The 19607-nt window shown below is 46.4% G+C and overlaps 2 protein-coding genes across 8 annotated transcripts in view; one reads left to right on the top strand and one right to left on the bottom strand.

Annotated features, from left to right (window-relative positions):
• Positions 1-19607, bottom strand: part of CASK (calcium/calmodulin dependent serine protein kinase) — a 291959-nt gene that overhangs the window by 132499 nt on the left and 139853 nt on the right. For all 7 annotated transcript variants that reach the window (XM_054714350.1, XM_054714353.1, XM_054714355.1 and 4 more), the window contains exons 4-5: positions 19237-19314; positions 11660-11732 (exon numbers count right to left, since the gene is read on the bottom strand). In XM_054714350.1, coding sequence (XP_054570325.1) covers positions 11660-11732; positions 19237-19314 — 151 coding nt within the window. The remainder of the gene's footprint in view (positions 1-11659; positions 11733-19236; positions 19315-19607) is intronic.
• GPR82 (G protein-coupled receptor 82) lies at positions 1807-2823 on the top strand. The gene has a single exon (XM_008153025.3). It carries the CDS (start codon positions 1807-1809, stop codon positions 2821-2823), a length of 1017 nt encoding a protein of 338 aa, XP_008151247.2.

The raw sequence follows: 19607 nt of genomic DNA, 5'->3' as shown, positions 1-19607 counted from the left end.
ACGACAAAGAAATATAATAGAATACCAAAGACACTGGTAGACATTACTGAAGGGTCTCAGTATTTGAACTAGAGACACTGCATAGCCCTCAAGTTTTCCAGTCTTTAGGTGGCTCTTGTTTGGTATAAAAATTATTTCAAAATTGTAATAGGGATTTTTTTTTCAAATATACTGTTTCTGTAATCCAAGAGGCAAAAATATAACCATGATTCTGAAGAGAGATAGAGAACAAACAGCCCCAAGGGGCCGGGGGCATATAAGAACTTCAGAAGGCAATGTATGTGTTTAGCCAAAGAGAGGATAGGATTCTAAAAGTAAGATTGAGAATCCTCCCTCTAGATTAGGAAAGAATAGAGAATGTGGTACCTAGAAGGTTATGGTGAAAAACACAAGCAATGTGGCACATTCTGAGTAAGCTCATGATTCTGATTTGACCAGAATCCAGTAACTTCTATTAGCTCCCCTGAAAGAAATGAGGACATGAAAAAAATAAGAATGAGAAGGAGTTTGTGTGTGACTTTTCAACCCTTTATGTGTACCCTTTAAATAAAGATTTAAAAATGAGACATAGGAAAGCAAACACCACACCTGCATTTATGCTGGGGTTAAAATAACTTCTAAAAAAACCTATTCTCTGAAAAACCAGATACTCAATTACACACACAGACACGTGAGGGCGCTCTAACCAGCAAGCACAGCAACCGCAGTTTTGACAGAATTTGAAAGTAAACGTTGTATTGAAGTAGGACTGTTTAGCGTTAAGTATTTGAAAGGTATTACTGATGCCCTTTGGTAAAGACCCTGAGATTTCGGTGTTTATCCTTGGTTACTACACTTGCCTCCTGTGCAATTCAGGATCTTGCCCGAGCATTTGTTTATGTGGAATTAAGTTTACTTCTGAGATAGGAAAAGAGACTCTTCTAATAGCATTAGATTTTGGAGAAGTGCTTTAATCCAGCCATGAGAAGACCCCATTTTGAAAAGTAGTTATGTACACTGAATGTGATGATTAAAGACCAGTCTTCTCTCTATGAATGTGGCCACCAAATGTTTTTGCAACACATTCCTTCGCCAGTGTGTATTGCTTGAAAGTGCCTTAAAATAAAACAAAGTACCTTTCTAGGAAAAAAAAAATCCATTGTCATTTACAAATTGCTTTAGAATCTAATATAAGAACTACAAACCCCTCTAGTATAAAGTGATAAAACTCAGGCATTGAACTATTTTTATCAAATTTTGTTTTGTAGACAAAGGCACTTTGCACCCCAACTTTTGCTTTCATTTCACCTGCACAATTGGGATCAGAAAAGGTGAGAAGGCACCCACACTTTCCCTTCCCATCCAACACATTTATGTTACTGTTTTACCCATTTTTTAAAAAACCATTTGCCTTAACTACCATCTATACTACTAATCCTATATAATAAAAGGCTCATATGCAAATCAACCGACAGTGGAACGACTGGTCACTATGAAGTGTGCTCCCACAGGGGAAGCGCCACTCAGCCACGAGTGCAATGGCCTGCCTTCGTAGCAGCGCTAAGGATGTCCGTGGGGAGTGGGCCTAAGCCGTCAGTCGGACATCCCCCTAGGGCTCCCTGACTGCGATAGGGCACAGGCCGGGCTGAGGGACCCCCCCCACCGAGTGCACGAATGTCGTGCACCAGGCCTCTAGTTTTAAATATTTAACATGGCGGGGGAGGGGGTGGGGGGAGGTGGAAGAGGGTGTAGGGCGGATACATGCTTAAAAAACATCTGCAATTCTGTTCTAGCTCCTGTGACAAAAGTCAAGAACAGCTATTATAAATGAATAACAACTCAGCCTCAACATGTATTCGGCCATCGGCGATCTCTTCCGTGGCTCTCCCAATCCTTTACATCTTCCTCTGTGTCATCGGTCTCTTCGGAAATTCTCTCTCTCAATGGGTATTTTTAACAAAAATAGGTAAGAAAACATCCACTCACATCTACCTAGCGCATCTCGTGACGGCAAACTTACTGGTGTGCAGCACCATGCCCTTCATGGGCATCTACTTCCTGAAAGGGTTTCAATGGGAGTATCGATCGACACAGTGCAGGGTGGTCAATTTTTTGGGAACCCTCTCCATGCACGTCAGTATGTTTGTCAGCCTCTTGATTTTGAGTTGGATCGCCATCAGTCGCTATGCTACGTTGATGAAAAAGGATTCCACGCAAGAGACCACTTCGTGCTACGAGAAAATCTTTTATGGCCATCTGCTGAAAAAATTCCGCCAGCCCAACTTTGCGAAGAAACTCTGCGTGTACATCTGGGGAGTTGTACTCGGCGTCATTATTCCCGTGATCATATACTACTCAGTGGTGGAGGCCACGGAGGGAGAGGAGACCCTGTGCTACAACCAGAAGATGGAACTGGGAGCCATGATCTCTCAGGTGGCGGGCCTCATCGGGACCACATTTATCGGATTTTCGTGTTTAGTCGTCCTGACATCGTACTACTCTTTTGTCAGCCATCTGAGAAAGATAAGGACCTGTACATCCATCACGGAGAAGCATCTCACGTACAGTTCCGTGAGGAGGCATCTTTTGGTCATCCAGATTCTACTGATAGTTTGCTTCCTCCCCTATAGCATTTTTAAGCCCATTTTCTTTGTTCTCCACCAAAGAGTGAGCTGCGAGCAGCTGAACTATTTGATAGAAATAAAAAACATCCTCACCTGCCTTGCATCAGCCAGAAGCAGCACAGACCCCATTATATTTCTCTTTTTAGATAAGACATTCAAGAAGACACTATATAATCTCTTCACAAAGTCTGATTCGACACCTACCCAACCCTACGGTTGACTTTTGAAAGGGGAAAGCCCACCACATAGAAACGCGCTCACGTGACTATAAACTACATGGTGAACAGGCCAGAGCCCGGTGGGCAACAGGCACCGAGCAGATGTGTTTGGTTTACAAAGTGGTCATGAAACTCACTTTCCAGTTCAACTCGTACCGAAGCTTGAGAAGACAGAGACTTTCAGAGGCAAAAGTAAGCGCATTGGAGGGATGCCACTGCATAGGACACCAACAGACCACTGTCTGTGTGAAGTCAACCGTGGGGGCTTCTAGTGGGGACACAGGGTGTCATGGCGGTAGGACAAAGAAGCCAATGGCGTGGACTTTTCTGCGTCCTGGTAGTTCAAATACCAGGTCCATCTGTGGATAGTGTTTTGTTGGGAACTTTGAAAACGAATAAAAGAAAAAGTGAATGCGGAATTCCCTCCCTTAAGTCCTATGTAAATGTGTGAGTGATACAGTATAAGAATTCAAGGTATGAAACACACGGTTTGCTGTTACCTGGCCTATGATACTAGGAGAAGCAATATTCATTGATTCTAGTGTTTCTTAAGCAGATGTTACTTATAAATATGCTTAAATACTTGGATCAGACTTTGTCAAAATAAAAAGCGAATACAATGCCATTATATGCCAATCTGGATCACATTTTGTATATTTTCCTCTGCATTTAATATAAGTAATGTTGTTATTGATGACAAATAGAACCTGGCATGTAGATCTGTTCAATTAATGTTGGTGAAATGAGTGAACTAATTCAGAGGTACTATTATTAAGTCAGATGATGTTACTATTATGAGTAGCTACCATTTACTAAGCACTTGCTACGTGTCAGGCATTCTTCTTACATGCTTTATAAGTAGTATTTCAATGGTCACAACCCTAATGAATGTCAATTTACCGATTAAAACCTGACGTGCATAGGTAAGTAAGCTGCCCAATATTCTAAGCAAATATTTAAAGAGTAAGCATTTCTTAATGGTCACTTCCTTCTTCCAGGTAATAGTAAGACAAATGCTGATGACTATATTCTGTATTATATACATTATAATAATTATTTTTAAAAATGTGTTTTATCTTCCCAAAGAGATCATAAGCACCTTTGGAGCTATAGCGTGTTTTCTATTTCCACTCCCATGGTACTTGCATTCTCTGCTCAGATAAGAACCAAACAAAAACAGCTGAATAAAAATAAAGTTGAATAAATATTCAGTGTAACCTGTTACTTGGAGACTTAAAGCGTCATTTATTCTGTCCCTGGCAGTTCCTTCAGTGCTCGAAAAGAAGTTTCAGGTAAGTTCACACAGCACTTCCCAAGCCTTTACACTGACAGCAGGTTTGGGTCCTGAATTAAAAATGTGGAAGTAATTCACTCTTCAGATCCCCCACGGGCCAGGTGATCAATACCACCAGAGGTTTCCCTAACACATCTGCATGATTTTAATTTAAAAAGAACAGAAAACAAACGGTAAATGTTTTTTTATTCTCCTGTTTTACTTCAATGCTTAATTGAGAGAAGAAAATCTTCAGAGAAAAGTCTGAAGAAACACCTGCTGGTTTCAAATACACGCAGCGCGCGTCTATTCTTTTCCGGCAGCAATCTCATTTCCGGCTGATTAATCTGCGGAGACAGAGCAGGTGCCTCCCTGAGCGCTGGCTGCAAACAGAGGTGCCCCAGCCAGAAGCTTCCCGGACACGGGAACCACAGGATCACGGAACAGCGCCCAGCTGACCAGGAGAATGCCCGAGGAGGCTTTGCCAGTGACACCAGTAGTTTTATTCTCATACAAGTTTTCAAACCAAAACTCAGTAGATTAAGGGGAGCTGAGAAGATTCTCAATAGTTTTCATTTAACATACTGTATTAAATCTCACTGCACTTAGGATTTTAATATACGTATCTGCTAAAAAGAATTATTTTGTGTAATTTATTTTGTTGAGAGAGAGAGAGAGAAGAGAGAGAGAGAGAGAGAGAGAGAGAGAGAGAGAGAGAGAAAGAGAAATGTCGGTTTGTTGTTCCACTTATTTATGTATTCATTGGCTGATTCTTTTTATTTTATTTTATATTTTTACTAGGGGCCCGGTGCACAGATTTGTGCACTGGTGGGGTCCCTCGGCCTGGCCTGCGGGGATTGGGCCAAAACTGGCTCTCCGACATGCCCCAGGGGTCCCGGATTGCAAGAGGGTGCAGGCCAGGTGGAGGGACCCCACCAGTGCATGATTGGGGCTGGGGAGGGAACGTGGGAGGGCTCCAGGGCGTGTCCGGCCCTTCTCACCCAGTCCCGATCTGCCGGACCCCAGCAGCAAGCTAACCTAACGGTCAGAGCGTCTACCCCTGGTGGTCAGTGAGCGTCATAGTGACTGGTTGAATGGTCGGACATGTAGCATATTAGGCTTTTATTATATAGGATTGATTTCAGAGAGGAAGAAGAGGGAGAGAGAGAGAGAGAGAAACGTCAATGATGAGAGAGAATCATTGATTGGCTGCCTCCTGCATGTCCTCTACTGGAGATCGGGCCTGCAACCTAGGTATTTGCCCTTGACCAGAACTGAACCTGGGACCCTTCAGTTCACAGGCCGACACTCTATCCACCGAACCAAACCAGCTAGGGCTATTGGCTGATTCTTGTATGTGCCCTAACTGGGGATTGAACCCACAACCTTGACATATGGGTATGATGCGCTAACAAACTGAGCTACTGGACCAGGGCCTAAAAATCGTTTTTCCACCGTGCAGCCTAATGCCCTGGACCTTCCCCAAATTCCAATTGAAGTGACATCAGAGGGAAGGAAGAGTTCCTACGTGAGAAAGGCTATACACCTGACAGAAAAAGCAGCTTTGGCTGCATTGTCCATGCTCGCTGCCCCTGCCTCAGGAGAAGCACAGCAGTGAGGGTTCACATCTGATAAGCAAAAGAAACAGTCATTCTTTTCTTTTGAAATCAAGGAGTTGATTGTTTTTGAAAGGTCGGTGGGAGAAGAGAAGCACAGTAGTTAGAAATACCAGGTAACTAGCCGGAGTGGCTCAGTGAATAGAGCGTCGGCCTGTGGACTGAAGGGTCCGGGGTTTAATTCTGGTCAAGGGCACATGCCCGGGTTGTGGGCTTGATCCTCAGTAGGGGGTGTGCAGGAGGCAGCCGATCCATGAGTCTCTCTCATCATTGATGTTTCTCTCTCTCTCTCTCTCTCTCTCTCTCTCTCTCTCTCTCTTCTTTTCTCTGAGATCAATACAAATATATTAGAAAAATACAAGGTAAGTTGAAGATGGTTTGATGATTTGTGAGCCTTTTCGAAGTGCAATGATTGAAACCCCACACTCCAGCTCAGCACACGCAGATGATGCTCAGCAGCCAGTGTGCTTTTCTCTGTAACCCGGGGCTTTTGGGAGCTGTGGTCAGGGATGGAAAACAAATGTCAGCAACCAAGAAGAATAGAGGAAGAACGACTGGAAGAATCCACAGTGCCATGGCAACCAGCGCCGGGTGAACGCCTACTCGCAATCAAGTCTGGCCTGCAGCAGGTGAAAGGAGAACTGAGACCAGAAGGGGACCAAAGGGCAGCCAGGCGCGGCCACGGGGGAGCGGGGAAAGTGAGCGAGGAAAGCCATTTAAGGGAAGCGCGCAGAGTAGGGCTGGGGGGGGGGGCTTCTGCTGTGTCTGTGTGACTGGGGTTTCTGCCCAATTCTGAGAACTCTCAACTGAGCCCCCACGCCTCCTGGACACAGGCCCCACTCAGAATAGAAAGCGCCTGTGTGCAGTAGTTTGCGTTTAGAGAAGCAGCTGACATTCAACTTCAGTTACTAGAACTGGGCGTCAGTTGGTCAGAGCCACAGGAGGCGAGGACTGCTTGCGGCCCCCCGCCCAGCAGGTGCCCTGGGAGGCTGTTCGCAGGAGCCCCGCGGGACCAGAGACCCCAACCTCAGCGCCACAGCACTGCAGGCAGGCGAGGGGCCAGGGCTGCATTTTCCTTGCCAACTGGACCATTTCTTCCTGGACATTTAAGTAAAAATGTTTGTTAGTCCTCACCTGAGGGATATTTTCCCATTGATTTTAGGGAGAGTGGAAGAGAGAGGGAGAGACAGAGAGAAACATCCATGTGAGAGAGACACACGGATTGGTTGTCTCCTGCACGAGTCCTTACCAGGGCCCAGGCTGGGGAGGAGCCCTCAACCTAGGCATGTGCCCTTGACCGGAATCGAACCCGGGACCCTTCGGTCCGTAGGCTGACGCTCTATCCACTGAGCCATCCAAACCAGCTAGGGCTCTTTCTAATGTACTTTTAATTTAGGGGTGAGAGGAAGAAAAGAGAGAAACACTGAAACCAAGTTTTCACGTCCTTTCACAGGAAAAAGAGGAATACAAGAGAAGGTGACAGAAAAAAGGACTCTGTATGCATCTATAATAATAAAAGCGCAATATGCTAATTAGACCAGACGACCTTCCAGACGAAGCCGGGGCTGCGAGGGAATCCCGGGTCCCGGGTGCCAGAGGGAAGCCGGTGCTGGCAGCCGGGGGAAGGAAGGCTTACTCTTGCACAAATTTCGTGCACCGGGCCTCCAGTGTGTTAACAAATGCCTGTGGGAGGCCAAGCATGGGCAAGATAACATGATGTTATGACCGAGTGTGACCCAGGGCTGTTTCTGTGCCCAGGGGGCAATGGGTAATGTCTGGAGACGTTTCTAATTGTGTAACTGGGTGAAATGCTATTGGCATCGGCGGGTAAGGCACAATACACAGGGCAGCTTCCAGCAGCAAAGTGCCCAGGCCCCAGGGTCAGGAGGGTGGCTGCTGGGAGACCTGTACTCGGTAACACACCTCCCTAAACCTCAAAGGCTTATACAATTCCTTCCCCACGTTCATGTGAAACTGCTTCTCCAAAGCAAGCCATGTCCGCGATAGCTCTCACAACATCATCAAGTCAAATCTAACTTGATTCAAGAAAACACTGTACTCAATTATGATGATTGCAAAGAGAAACGCCTACTGAGTCAAGAAAGGTAGCATTATTCATCAATGAAATGCGAGGAAACCTAGTGCTTTGGGATCAGTGCCAAGAATTATGAGAAAGGGTGGGGGCAGCGGGAGAGGAGGATGGAGGGGGGAGGGGAGAGGCTGAGAATATTCTTGGCTAGGTGTAGCAAGTGATGAAATAAGCTGAATTTTCTCAAAGGAATGAAACATTGCTCTTCTCTTTTCTTTACAAAAGTATAAGGAAAGACAACTTTAACTACAAAAAGACAAAAATCTACATACACATGAAATCTACACACGTTCAAGACATTGGCTATACACTGAGTGGCCAGATTATGATGATCTCTGAACGCATAATAATCTGGCCACTCAGTGTGTATCCTATAGAATAAAAGGCTCATATGCAAATTGTCCCTCGACCAGGAGTTCGACCAGCAGGCAGGCCGGCCAACCGCCCATGTCCCCTCCCCCTGGCCAGGCTGGTTGGACCCCACCCATGCACGAATTCATGCACCGGGCCTCTAATATATATATATATATATATATATATATATATATATATATATATATATATACACTGAGTGGCCAGATTATTATGCGTTCAGAGATCATCAACATCTGGCCACTCAGTGCATTTCTGAATGTGAGAAAAACAGGCTGCTTTATTAGCAAAAATATTAACACATCGAGTGAAATGTGAAATCATTAGCCACGTGACATGTATTGCGATGAAAGTTTTATAGTGACCACTACACTGGAAAACCCCTACAACAAGGTCCTGAATAAAACCACTTCGGGCTAACTAAGTTACCAACATCAGTTATTTTAGCAGATCCTGTTGACATGACCTTGAAAATGTGCCCGGAATCTACCTTCTCACCGACTCCACTGCTCCGGCTCCGGTCCACTCCTGTCTGCTGGCTTCCACCCTGGAGGCCCTATTCAATGTATTACCAACAAAGCAATGTACACTTGACCTTGAACAACACAGGTTTGAACTGCGTGGGTCCACTTCTAGGTGGGTTCTCCCCCCCCCCCCCAATAAATACAGTCGGTCCTTCTGTTTCCACAGGTTTTACATCAGGGGATTCACCTACCGCGGATCGAAAACAGTTTGCACTCCCAACCGGGGCCTCCCAACGGCGGAGTGAAAAATCTGTGTTTGTTCTAGTGTTGGTTGAATCCGTGGATGCAAAGGGTTGATGGGAGAGCCAAGTTATCCTTGGATTTTTAAAATGTATTTTTATTGATTTCAGAGAGGAAGGGAGAGGGAGACAGAGAAACATCAGTGTTGAGAGAGAATCATGGATCGGCTGCCTCCTGCATGCCCCCCACTGGGGATGGAGCCCACAACCCAGGCATGTGCCCTGACTTTGGAATCGAACCGTGACCTCCTGGTTCATAGGTTGATGCTCAACCGCTGAGCCACACCGGCCGGGCTATGCTTGGGTCACCTTCTCAACGTGGCCTGCTTTGCTCCCCTATTTAAAACTGCACCCCTTCTCTGGCAGTCCCTATTCCTCTGGCTACTCTCTTTTGTTCTGTAGTTCTTGCCACTTTCTAACCTACTCTATAGTCGACTTATCTATGCTCACTGACTAGTGTCCGTCACCCTGAACTGGCAGTCAGCTCAGGGGCAGTGACTGTGTCTGGCTTTTTCACTGTGTAGCTCTGGTTCCTGGAACAGCGTCTCACACACAGTAGGCACTCGCTACATATTTTCTGGATGAATGTCTTCAGAAAAATACACCCAAATTCAAAATCACCCAGTAGCTGACTGTGAGCATTCCACTGACCCACGCAAAATGGAGACATCTCAGGCACCAAAATATAAAGAACATCCTGAATATGTTCTCTGTGCTGAGTCTGCTTCCCCACTGAACAATCCCGCCATCGCTGGTGGGTTCCTCTCGGCGATCTGGAGCCTGGCAATGACTCCTCGCTCCGCTTCCTGACAATGGTTCTGGGAGCTTTCTCAACATTACTGGGCACGTGCATTGAGATAATAAACGAACTTAGGAAAACCCAGTGAGAATCTTGAGCCTTTGCTGATCCTTCTGCTGGACATGTTCTATTGACTCCATGTAACTACCCCATGACCCAAGGCCAGACTCAAATGTGACCTCCTCCGTGAAGTTGCTCTGACTTTGTCTTTTTTTTAAAAAAATATATATTTTTATTGATTTCAGAGAGGAAGAGAGAGGGAGAGAGAGATAGAAACATTAATGAAGAGAGAGAATCATGGATCGGCTGCCTCCTGCACAGCCCCTACTGGGGATGGAGCCCACAACCCGGGCATGTGCCCTGACCAGGAACTGAACTGTGACCTCCTGGTTCATAGGTTGATGTTCAACCACTGAGCCATGCCGGCCAGGCTCCAAGGATTTTTCATTTGCTATTATCACATGCCTCTACATTGTTTTGGAATCGCTTACGCTATTTCTCAGCTTTTAACCACAAGAGTTTCAGTTAAAATTTCCCAAACACTAGAAAATTTACGTCTACTTGATTTTCGTAAGCATTAAAATACATGGAAGCCAGGCCTTTGACAATATATCCTGAGAGAAGGAGAGCGCCACGTCTGTGGGTGCTGTGGGTTAGGGAGAGAGGCCAGTGACAAAATACCAGGCACTGCCCAGCCGGTGTGGCTCAGTGGCTGAGCGTCGACCTGTGAACCAGGCGGTCAGGGGCGTGCAGGAGGCAGCCGGTCAATGATTCTCTCTCATCACTGATGTTTCTCTCTCTCTCTCCCTTCCTCTCTGAAATCAATACAAATGTATTTTTTTTATTTAAAAAAATACACTTTATTGATTTTTTTTTTTACAGAGAGGAAGGGAGAGGGAGAGAGAGTTAGAAACATCGATGAGAGAGAAACATCGATCAGCTGCCTCCTGCACGCCCCCCCCACTGGGGATGTGCCCACAACCAAGGTACATGCCCTCGACCGGAATCGAACTTGGGACCCTTCAGTCTGCAAGCCGATGCTCTATCCACTGAGCCACACTGGTAGGGCAATACAAATGTATTTTAAAAACACCAGTGCACTGAATGCGGACAAGAGGGCCAAAGAGACCTCCAAGGCTCTTATGAGTGGAGGCGTGGGGAGGGGCTGGGGATCAGGAGGAAGGGTTGCTGACCGTTCTCATGAATGTGTGACTGGGTCAGAAAGACTGAATAATGGCAATATTCATATTCCTAAGGGTACACACCATGTTACATCCATAATTGTGATATTGGACTATTTTAGAAAAACTATATGCAAAGAAAATAAGATGCTGACTTTTCTACATGACAAAACTCCAGGTGTATGAGGAACTTTTACTATATAAACCAAATTCTCATCCCCCCAATTAACTTAGCATCGATTATTATTTAATTTCTATTGTTGGATTTTTTAATTCCTCTCACACATACGTGATAGCAAAAGAGGAATAACAACATTTTTTAAATATAGTTTTTTATTGATTTCCGAGAGAGAGAGAGAGAGAGGGAGAGAGAGAGAGAAACATCAATGATGACAGAGAATCACCGATTGGCTGATGCTTGCATACTCTCCCGCCCCCCCACTGGGGACTGAACCCACAACCCAAGCGTGTGCCCTTGACCGGAATCGAATCCGGGACCCTCCAGTCGCAGGCTGACACTCTATCCACTGAGCCACACCAGCCAGGGCAGGAATAACAAAATTTTAGAATGCATGTGCATTTTAACAAAGAGAAGGACACGGGAATGATGAGAACTGCTGCTTTAAGGACTGGTACAGTGACTCCGTACATAGAAAGCTGCTAACTAAGAATATTAGAGAAATCATCAGAAACTCAAGTCAGTTTCTCCTCACAAAGATTAGAGTTGGTAAGAAAAGCGGCTTACCTTCACATCCCTGTGAATGATGTTATTGTCATGACAATAGCGCAGGGCTTCCAGTATCTGTCTCATGTAATGACTGCAGAAAAACACAAGAAACATACAACTGTAAGACACATATCTCCCAAATGTCATACACTGTGACTCCCACCTTCATAGGCGCCGCCCGCGGACACCTGGCGTTTGAGTCAACAGGACTGCTGGGATGTGAGGCCTGATAATGAAAAGCTGGCAGGCCCCTGAGTTTAGGAGCTTTCGGAAGAGATCATGTGTTCTACCTTTTCTAAGAGAGCGAAGTCAAGAGAATTTCACATCGTTCGGAAGTAAAATAGCGTTGCAAACGAAAATTCAAGCTCAGGCCCAGCTGGCGTGGCTCAGTGTTGAGCATCAGCCTATGAACCAGGAGGTCAGGGTTTGACTCCGCTCAAGGGCACAGGTCCAGGTTGTGGGCTCGATCCCCAGTGTGGGGCGTGCAGGAGGCAGCCGATCCATGATTCTCTCTCATCATTGATGGTTTCTCTCTCTCTCCCTTTCCCTTCCTCTCTCTGACTGGAGGGTGGGGGGCTCTAAAGGAAAATTTCACCAGAGGTGAGTGCCGAGAACTAATTCCAGCATGTAATAATTACAAGAGCTTCACCAAAAGGTTGGTGAAGCTTGGGGAGCTCAACAGGGTTGAGTCACAAGTAGTTTACCTGTTGGAAACAGCCAAAGGGCACTTCCCCCAAACCTGAATAGGATGATTGTTAGCTGCCAGACAGCTCTGGGCATTTTATTGCCTCCTGTTGGCCAAACACCTGAACAGCTGTAGGCTATTCCCCAAACTGACAATGCTTCTGTACTCTACCCTTTGATACCGTACCCTTTGAAGTGTATGTCTCCACCTTGCCTTAGGATAAATCGTGTGAATAAAAGCAGGGTCCTTGGTCAAGGGAGAGTCTTCAGTTCCCTTCAGCTGAAGATCCTCTGACCCCCAATGCCTTTCAAAACTATCTTTCGTCCTTGGACTCCTTAATCATCTACGCACAGCCCTTTTTCCAGAATGCTGAACCCTTTGTAAGGCTGGGAAAAGAACCCCGGCATTATGACGCCCTAATGAGGGACACCAACAGGGAGAGCAGCCTTCTGCCGACAACTTTTCGCAGCGCGATCGAGCCTCGGTTGGGGCATCCTTGAACAAAGCTCTTTGTACTGGGCCTACGTCCCAGGAAGTCGGACTCCTTGTGTGGCCAGCAGGGGTCAGCTAAGGCCCGCCCCCCTACCCCCGGTCCCAGGAGGTGTCAGTACTTTGCAGAAGGGTCCTTAGAAGGGGGTGACAGGGTCCTGCAGCAACAGGTATGACAGGAGTCCACGGCAAGGATGCAAGCACTGGTTCTGAGGACTCAATGCTGCGGTTGAACTGGGAGCGTGAATATGAGCATCTGTTCCCTGGCACACCCAGCAGGGGTGCCCCCAGATAGTGGGGGAGCACTGAACATAGGCAGGCAGGGATCTGACTCCCCTCTCCATTCTGAAATTGCTCTCTAGTCCCCGTGTTCTTTCCGAGTGTCTTTTTCACCTTCGCTTCCTCTGCAGTTCACTGCCTTCATATCTTTCTCATTTCGCCTATTATCTCTCGTCCTTTCTTATTTTCCCCTTTTCCTTCCCCAACCAGCCATGACATAGAAATGCAACATACTCAACATTATTTATTGTATAGTATTTCTTGAATCTTATTCCATCTTTCCAGCTCTGACATCCCCCACCCTTTAAAAAAACAATACTCAGACATGACCTAGTGTGTGTGCTTGTGACTTAAGACAAACAAAATGTCCCCACTCCTGCTTTAGATTTAAAAAGACTTTGCCATCGAGTTCCCTCTTTGGTTGCTACTATCTAACCAAACTCGGATGAATGTCTCTCAAGCTAGAATCTGTGTTATTTCATGTACTGCAATTGATCAGAAGGTTCCCTTTTTGAAAAGGTAGGAAAACTAACCCAGACTCTGTTCCTATACTTATTGTAGCCTCACAGCTGGCTCTAAGCAGAGAGTCAGGCCCATGCTTAGAGGTCCCGTTTGTCTTACTTTGCAAATTCACACTAAAGGGTGGTGGTCACACGCTCTCTGCCTGGGCCAGGGCAGCCTGTGTTGAAGTTTCCATTCGAGCTAGGGGTTCTGAACTTGGGGTTGTGGCCCTTTCCTGGTTCAAATCAGGCTCTGGAGGGGCTGTGGCTCCCCGAAATGGCAGAAGCAAGACACGTGAAAGTGCTCTGTAAACTGTAAACCATGCTGCACGGGTGAGGTCATGATGATTCACATCATTATTATTGTTAAACTAGAGACCTGGTGCACGAAATTCGTGCCCTTGGGGGGGTCCCTCAGCCTGGCCTGGGCCCTCTCGCAGTCCGGAGCCCTGGGGGGATGTCCGATTGACGGCTTAGTGGGCCTAAGCCATCAGTCGGACATCCTTAGCACTGCCAGAGGTGGGAGAGGCTCCCACCACTGCCGCTGTGCTTGCCAGCCATGAGCCCGGCTTCTGGCTGAGCAGGGCTCCCCCTGTGAGAGCGCACTGACCACCAGGGGGCAGCTCCTGCGTTGAGCATCTGCTCCCTGGTGGTCAGCGCACATCATAGTGACCGGTCATTCCACCATTCGGTCATTTGCATATTAGCCTTTTATTATGTAGGATTTAGTCAAAGATTTAGAAATAAGATATTTGTGCACCTCAATGGGAACACTGGAGTAGCGGAGTTGAAACAAGGTAATGTGGACACAGCTTACACTACACTGAATATATGGTACTGAGACAGCTGCTTAGATCTTTAGCCTAAAGAAAATTCCTATCTCAAAGCCTCATTAAAAAACAAACACCTTGTGCCCAGCTGGTGTGGCTCAGTGGTTGAGCATCAACCCATGACCCAGGAGGTTATGGTTCAATTCCAGGTCAGGGCACATGTCCAGGTTGCAGGCTCGATCCCCAGTAAGGGGCATGCAGGAGGCAGCCAGTGACCAATGATTCTCTTTCATCATTGATCTCTCTCTCTTCTCTCTCTCTCTCTCTCTTTCCCCCCCTTTCCTCTCTCTGAGATTAATAAAAACATTAAAAAACCTCACTGACTGAGCATATTAAAATCTGAATATCGTACATATCAGAATCTCTGGGGTGTGTATGGGGGATGGGGTAGAATTGCTTTCTCCCTGGAGAAAACAGACTTACACTGATCTTTCTCCACCTTCCTGGTCATGACCTGGGGTGGCTCTACAGCTAATAAAGAGAGAACCGAAATCCACCCACACGTTCTAGAGAGTTCCTGATTAAACTTAATCAAGGAGCTCCAGTTCGTGAAGCATTGTGGCAGCCTGTACTTGCAGAGGAAGTCAGCAATGTCTGTCTGTCTCCATCTTCCCTGAGGGTCAGGGACGAAGAGAACTCTGAGGAAGGAAAGGGCTGGCCTGCAATCTGCTTGCTGCCTTTGGGAGCAGGCATGGGGGGGGGGCTGGGGGGGATGGAGGAAGAACACAAGGGAGGTGACTCAGTCTACGCTCCTTGTCAAGCCAGGGAGAGATCAATGCGCTTTGCCTGGGAGACGCCCTGAGGGGTCACCGTGGTGAAGAGAACCCGGGCTCCCTGGAGCCGGTATGGCTCCCCGGATGTCATGTCAGCCCCCCAGCTCCCAGGGTTGACAATGGAGAGGCTTCCTATTGAAATCGCCCCTCTGCGTGTGTAAGCCCCCAGACCTCACGCGGAGACCTCACCCCTTCGGGGCCACAGGTGCCTGTGGGAGGCAGCGAGGAGTGACGTGGGAAGCGGCCCTGGAGGCCCAGACCTCTGCCTCACGGAGCCTCTGATGGCCTGGATCCGTCTAATTGCTGAGGAAAGCTTGGCGCTCGGGAAGGAGAGCTCTCTGATTTGTGAGCCTCTGCTTCGTAAGTTGGTCCTGTATGAGAGCTTGCTCCGCAGCCCAGCACCCCTGCAAGGACACTAATCGGGTTGAAAGGGCTGAGCACGGTTTGCCTTCAGCCATGCTTTGCTGCTCCTCTCGGAGCTCAGCCGGGTCGGAAAAACAACACTATCGATTTGAGGACTTGGGGCCTCAGCCTTGCAGCTGGTCTCACTGGAATACTGATGGAAGCTGAGTTTCCCAACCGTGAGCCACAGAATCAAAGAAGAAGGAAGGTTAGAAGTCGTCTCGTTTAACGCTGTAACCAGAGGAAGGACCTGTGTGCCCTTGTTACCTGGTCACGGAGCCTCTGTGACAGGGAACATGCCTAACAGTATGTTCTGAGGCTGCCCACCTCTTTTGTTATTTTAGGAAGGGCTTTTATAAGTTGTGTCAAACCTCTCTTTTTGCCGTGTCACTTGCTGGTCCCCAAACTAGTCTTTTCTGATCCATTATGAAAAACTAGAGGCCCGGTGCATGAATTCATGCACCAGTGGGGTCCCTCAGCCAGGCCTGCGAGATCAGGCTAAAACTGGCTCTCCGACATCCCCCGAGGGGTCCCGGATTGCAAGAGGGCACAGGCCAGGCCAGGCCGAGGGACCCCACGGGTGCACGATTGGGGCCAGTGAGGGACGTGGGAGGGCTCCAGGGCATGTCCGGCCCATCTCGCTCAGTCCCGATCAGCCGGACCCCAGCAGCAAGCTGACCTACTGATTGGACCGTCTGCCCCCTGGTGGTCAGTGCACATCATAGTGAGCAGTTGAGTGGCCTTAGCGTATCATTAGCATATTATGCTTTGATTGGTTGAATGGCCGACCAGTCGACAGGACACTTAGCATATTAGGCTTTTATTTTATAGGATTCCTTTCATGACATCACTTCAACAGCAAACATAGGTAGATTTTAAAACCAACAGGCTTTCATCTTGATGTGTATAAACTACCCTTTCTATAAATCCTGAGATCGGGAGAGACTGCAAGTCATTTTACTGTCTGACATCACCCCCACACATGACTGTTCTCCCTATCCTGACGCCCAGCCCAGTGACAGGGACAAGTTTGAAGTTAAGGAAAAGTTATATGGATGGGCGGGAACAGAGGAAAAGTGGTCCTGGTTTAACGCTAACCCCGCCAACGTATGTGCCAGGGGCCCCGGTGTTATTGTGGCTCAAAGAGGAAAGGGTCATCTTCCTCCATCGAGCTTCACTATTTTATAAAATCAACAATCAGAATTTTTAGTTTTTCCTCTTTGATGCTGCTGTTGAAAGCTATCAACTTGGGAAAGTACAAAAGGCAAGTTGCCTCTGATTCTTGAGAGTTTTACATAGTCAAATAAAGTGGTTTACCACTATTGCCATAGGAAAAATTAAGATGTCATCGACTATTTTGGTAGTAAAGATGCTTTTTAGTTCTAAAGCACAATAAAGAATGCAGGATGTAAAGTTTTGAAAAGAACTCAAAACAATAGACAACTGGGATTAAAAAATGCTAGAATGTGTTTGAATGAGCATGGCATAAAAGAAAAGAGGACATTTCACCTCAGTTCTATCATGAATATCAGGAGTATAAAAAAGTAATTATAATTTATATAAACTTCCACTTCCTTCTTGTCCTTAGCTCCAACAGCACAAAACAGCAGCTACCTCAAATTGAGTATATTCTTTATCTTGTGCTATAGCTATGGCTGCTTCATCTTCTGAGACTAGGGCCCTTGCTCCTCAGGTAGGAGGAGGCAGAGCAATGAACTTGAAGAAAGTCAAGCCTCTCTGAGCTCCAAGTTGCATCAGGTAGTCTTCTAAGCCAGCGATTTTCAACCCTTTTTATCTGATGGCACACATAAACGAATTACTAAAATTCTGCGGCACATCAAAAAACTTTTTTTTTTGCTGATGTGACCAAAAAATACATATCGTTTTGATTCATTCACATTGGATGGCTACTGTAGTGTTGGCTGTTGTCATTTTTTTATTTGACCATCTAACCCAGCGGTTGGCAAACTGCGGCTCGCGAGCCACATGCGGCTCTTTGGCCCCTTGAGTGTGGCTCTTCCACAAAATACCACGGCCTGGGCGAGTCTATGTTGAAGAAGTGGCGTTAGAAGAAGTTTAAAAAATTGGGCTCTCAAAAGAAATTTCAATCGTTGTCCTGTTGATATTTGGCTCTGTGGACTCATGAGTTTGCCGACCACTGCGCTAAGGGAAGAGATCAGTGCCCCTGACGAAAGTCAGGTATTACATGTTTCAAAAATTCTGGCAGCACGCTGGTTGAAAATCGCTGTTCTAAGCTGCATCCGTCCATGATGCCAAAATTATAAAAAGAACGATGGGGACGGGGGGGGGGGGGGAGGGGGTAGTTATAATCATTTAATGGTAACTGTTTCTTAAATGGTGGGAAGTTTTTAAAAATCCTAATGGGTTTGAACCCTTCAACATATTATGGTTGGTGCCTGAGGAGGGATGCTGTCCCCTATTAATGCAGGTACCACATGCATTAAAAAGGCAACCCATCCGAGTGGTATTTACGATATGACTGTCACCAAAGCACACAACTTCTTACTCTAAATCTATAAGCAAGTGGCCCAGTGCATGGCTCCTGTGATTTTTCACATTTACTCCTTATTTTGAGCCATTAGTTCTTTACAACAACTTCTCCACGTAGAACACTGGTTGCTATTTGACTGGGATCACCACACACTGGCTTCAAGCAAATACATTCAACAGAAAAATTGTGCTTTTATTTCTGTTCCTTCTACCGTTCTGTGGTTTTTCTCAGAATAACTGGTCACATAACAAGTTGCTATCACTAAAAGGCCAACCAAAAAACTAATGAGGTAACATCTGCCAACACCCCCAAATCAAACATACAAACAGAAAGCCCAAGTTTAATTCCTGAGCTAGCAAATCCCTCCTTGTGTAAAAGTCATCAGAGGGGACGGGGGTGGGGTGGGACTGGGTGAAAGAGGTGAAGGGATTAAGAAGCACAAATAGGTAGTTACAAAATAGTCATGGGGAAGTAAGTATAGCATAGGAAATACAGTCACTAATAGTGTAATAACTATGCCAGGTGGGTACTGGAAATACCCCAGTATATGACTGTCCACCCACTAAGCTGTACACATGAAACCAATACAAAATAAAATGGAAAGAAAAAAGACATCAGAAATGGGAGAGTTGGCAGTACTGATGTGAAACTATAAACTCATATCTATATATATAAAAGCCCAGCGACAGAATGGTGGAACGACCAGAACGACCGGTCAACCAGTTGCTATGACGTGCACTGACTACCAGGGGGCAGACGCTCAACGCAGGAGCTGCCCCCTGGTGGTCAGTGTGCTCCCACTGTGGGAGCGCCACTCAGCTGACCGAGATGAGCCGCGCTCCCACAGTAGGCTGATCCCCACAGGCCATGCCCCTCACCAGTGCACGAATCCGTGCACTGGGCCTCTAGTTAATCCGTTCACTGTTCAGTCCTTTGCACATACAGTCACTAGCTGGTTCCACTGATGTACATAAATCACATATGTCCTTGCAGGAAAGAGTGGCAGCATGCTCACCATCAGTTCAAAGAACAGGCAGCCTCATGCAAGTTTTTGTTGTTGTTTTTTGCTTAATTCTTTCTTTTACATTCACTTTGACCTCTGGGGAGGTGATACAAATTACATACCTGGCTACAGCTTCACTGTACACAAAACCAGCATCAGCTCGTTTTACGATTTCAAAGCACAGATCCGCTCCATCCATACTGCAGAGAAAAGGGAAAAAGCATGTCAGAAAAGAGGAGATTCCAGGATGCAAACACTGAAAGTGAATGCATGGGAACTAAGTGATTAGTTGATTGACAGCTAATGACTGATTGTAATGAATTAGTTAACTCTCCGTTCTTTCAAGGAAAACACACATAAATTGTAAAGGACACTATAACCATCCTCACATTGAAAATCAACAGGGAAAGAAAGAGGAAAATGATACAATGGTAGCGTCAAATAAGGTCTGAGAAATTCACTATAAATTGTTTTTGGATTATCACAACGAGAA

This window comes from Eptesicus fuscus, chromosome 1 (genome assembly GCF_027574615.1).
Source record: "Eptesicus fuscus isolate TK198812 chromosome 1, DD_ASM_mEF_20220401, whole genome shotgun sequence".
NCBI classification, from domain to species: domain Eukaryota; kingdom Metazoa; phylum Chordata; class Mammalia; order Chiroptera; family Vespertilionidae; genus Eptesicus; species Eptesicus fuscus.
This window is presented reverse-complemented; position numbering and strand designations above follow the sequence as displayed.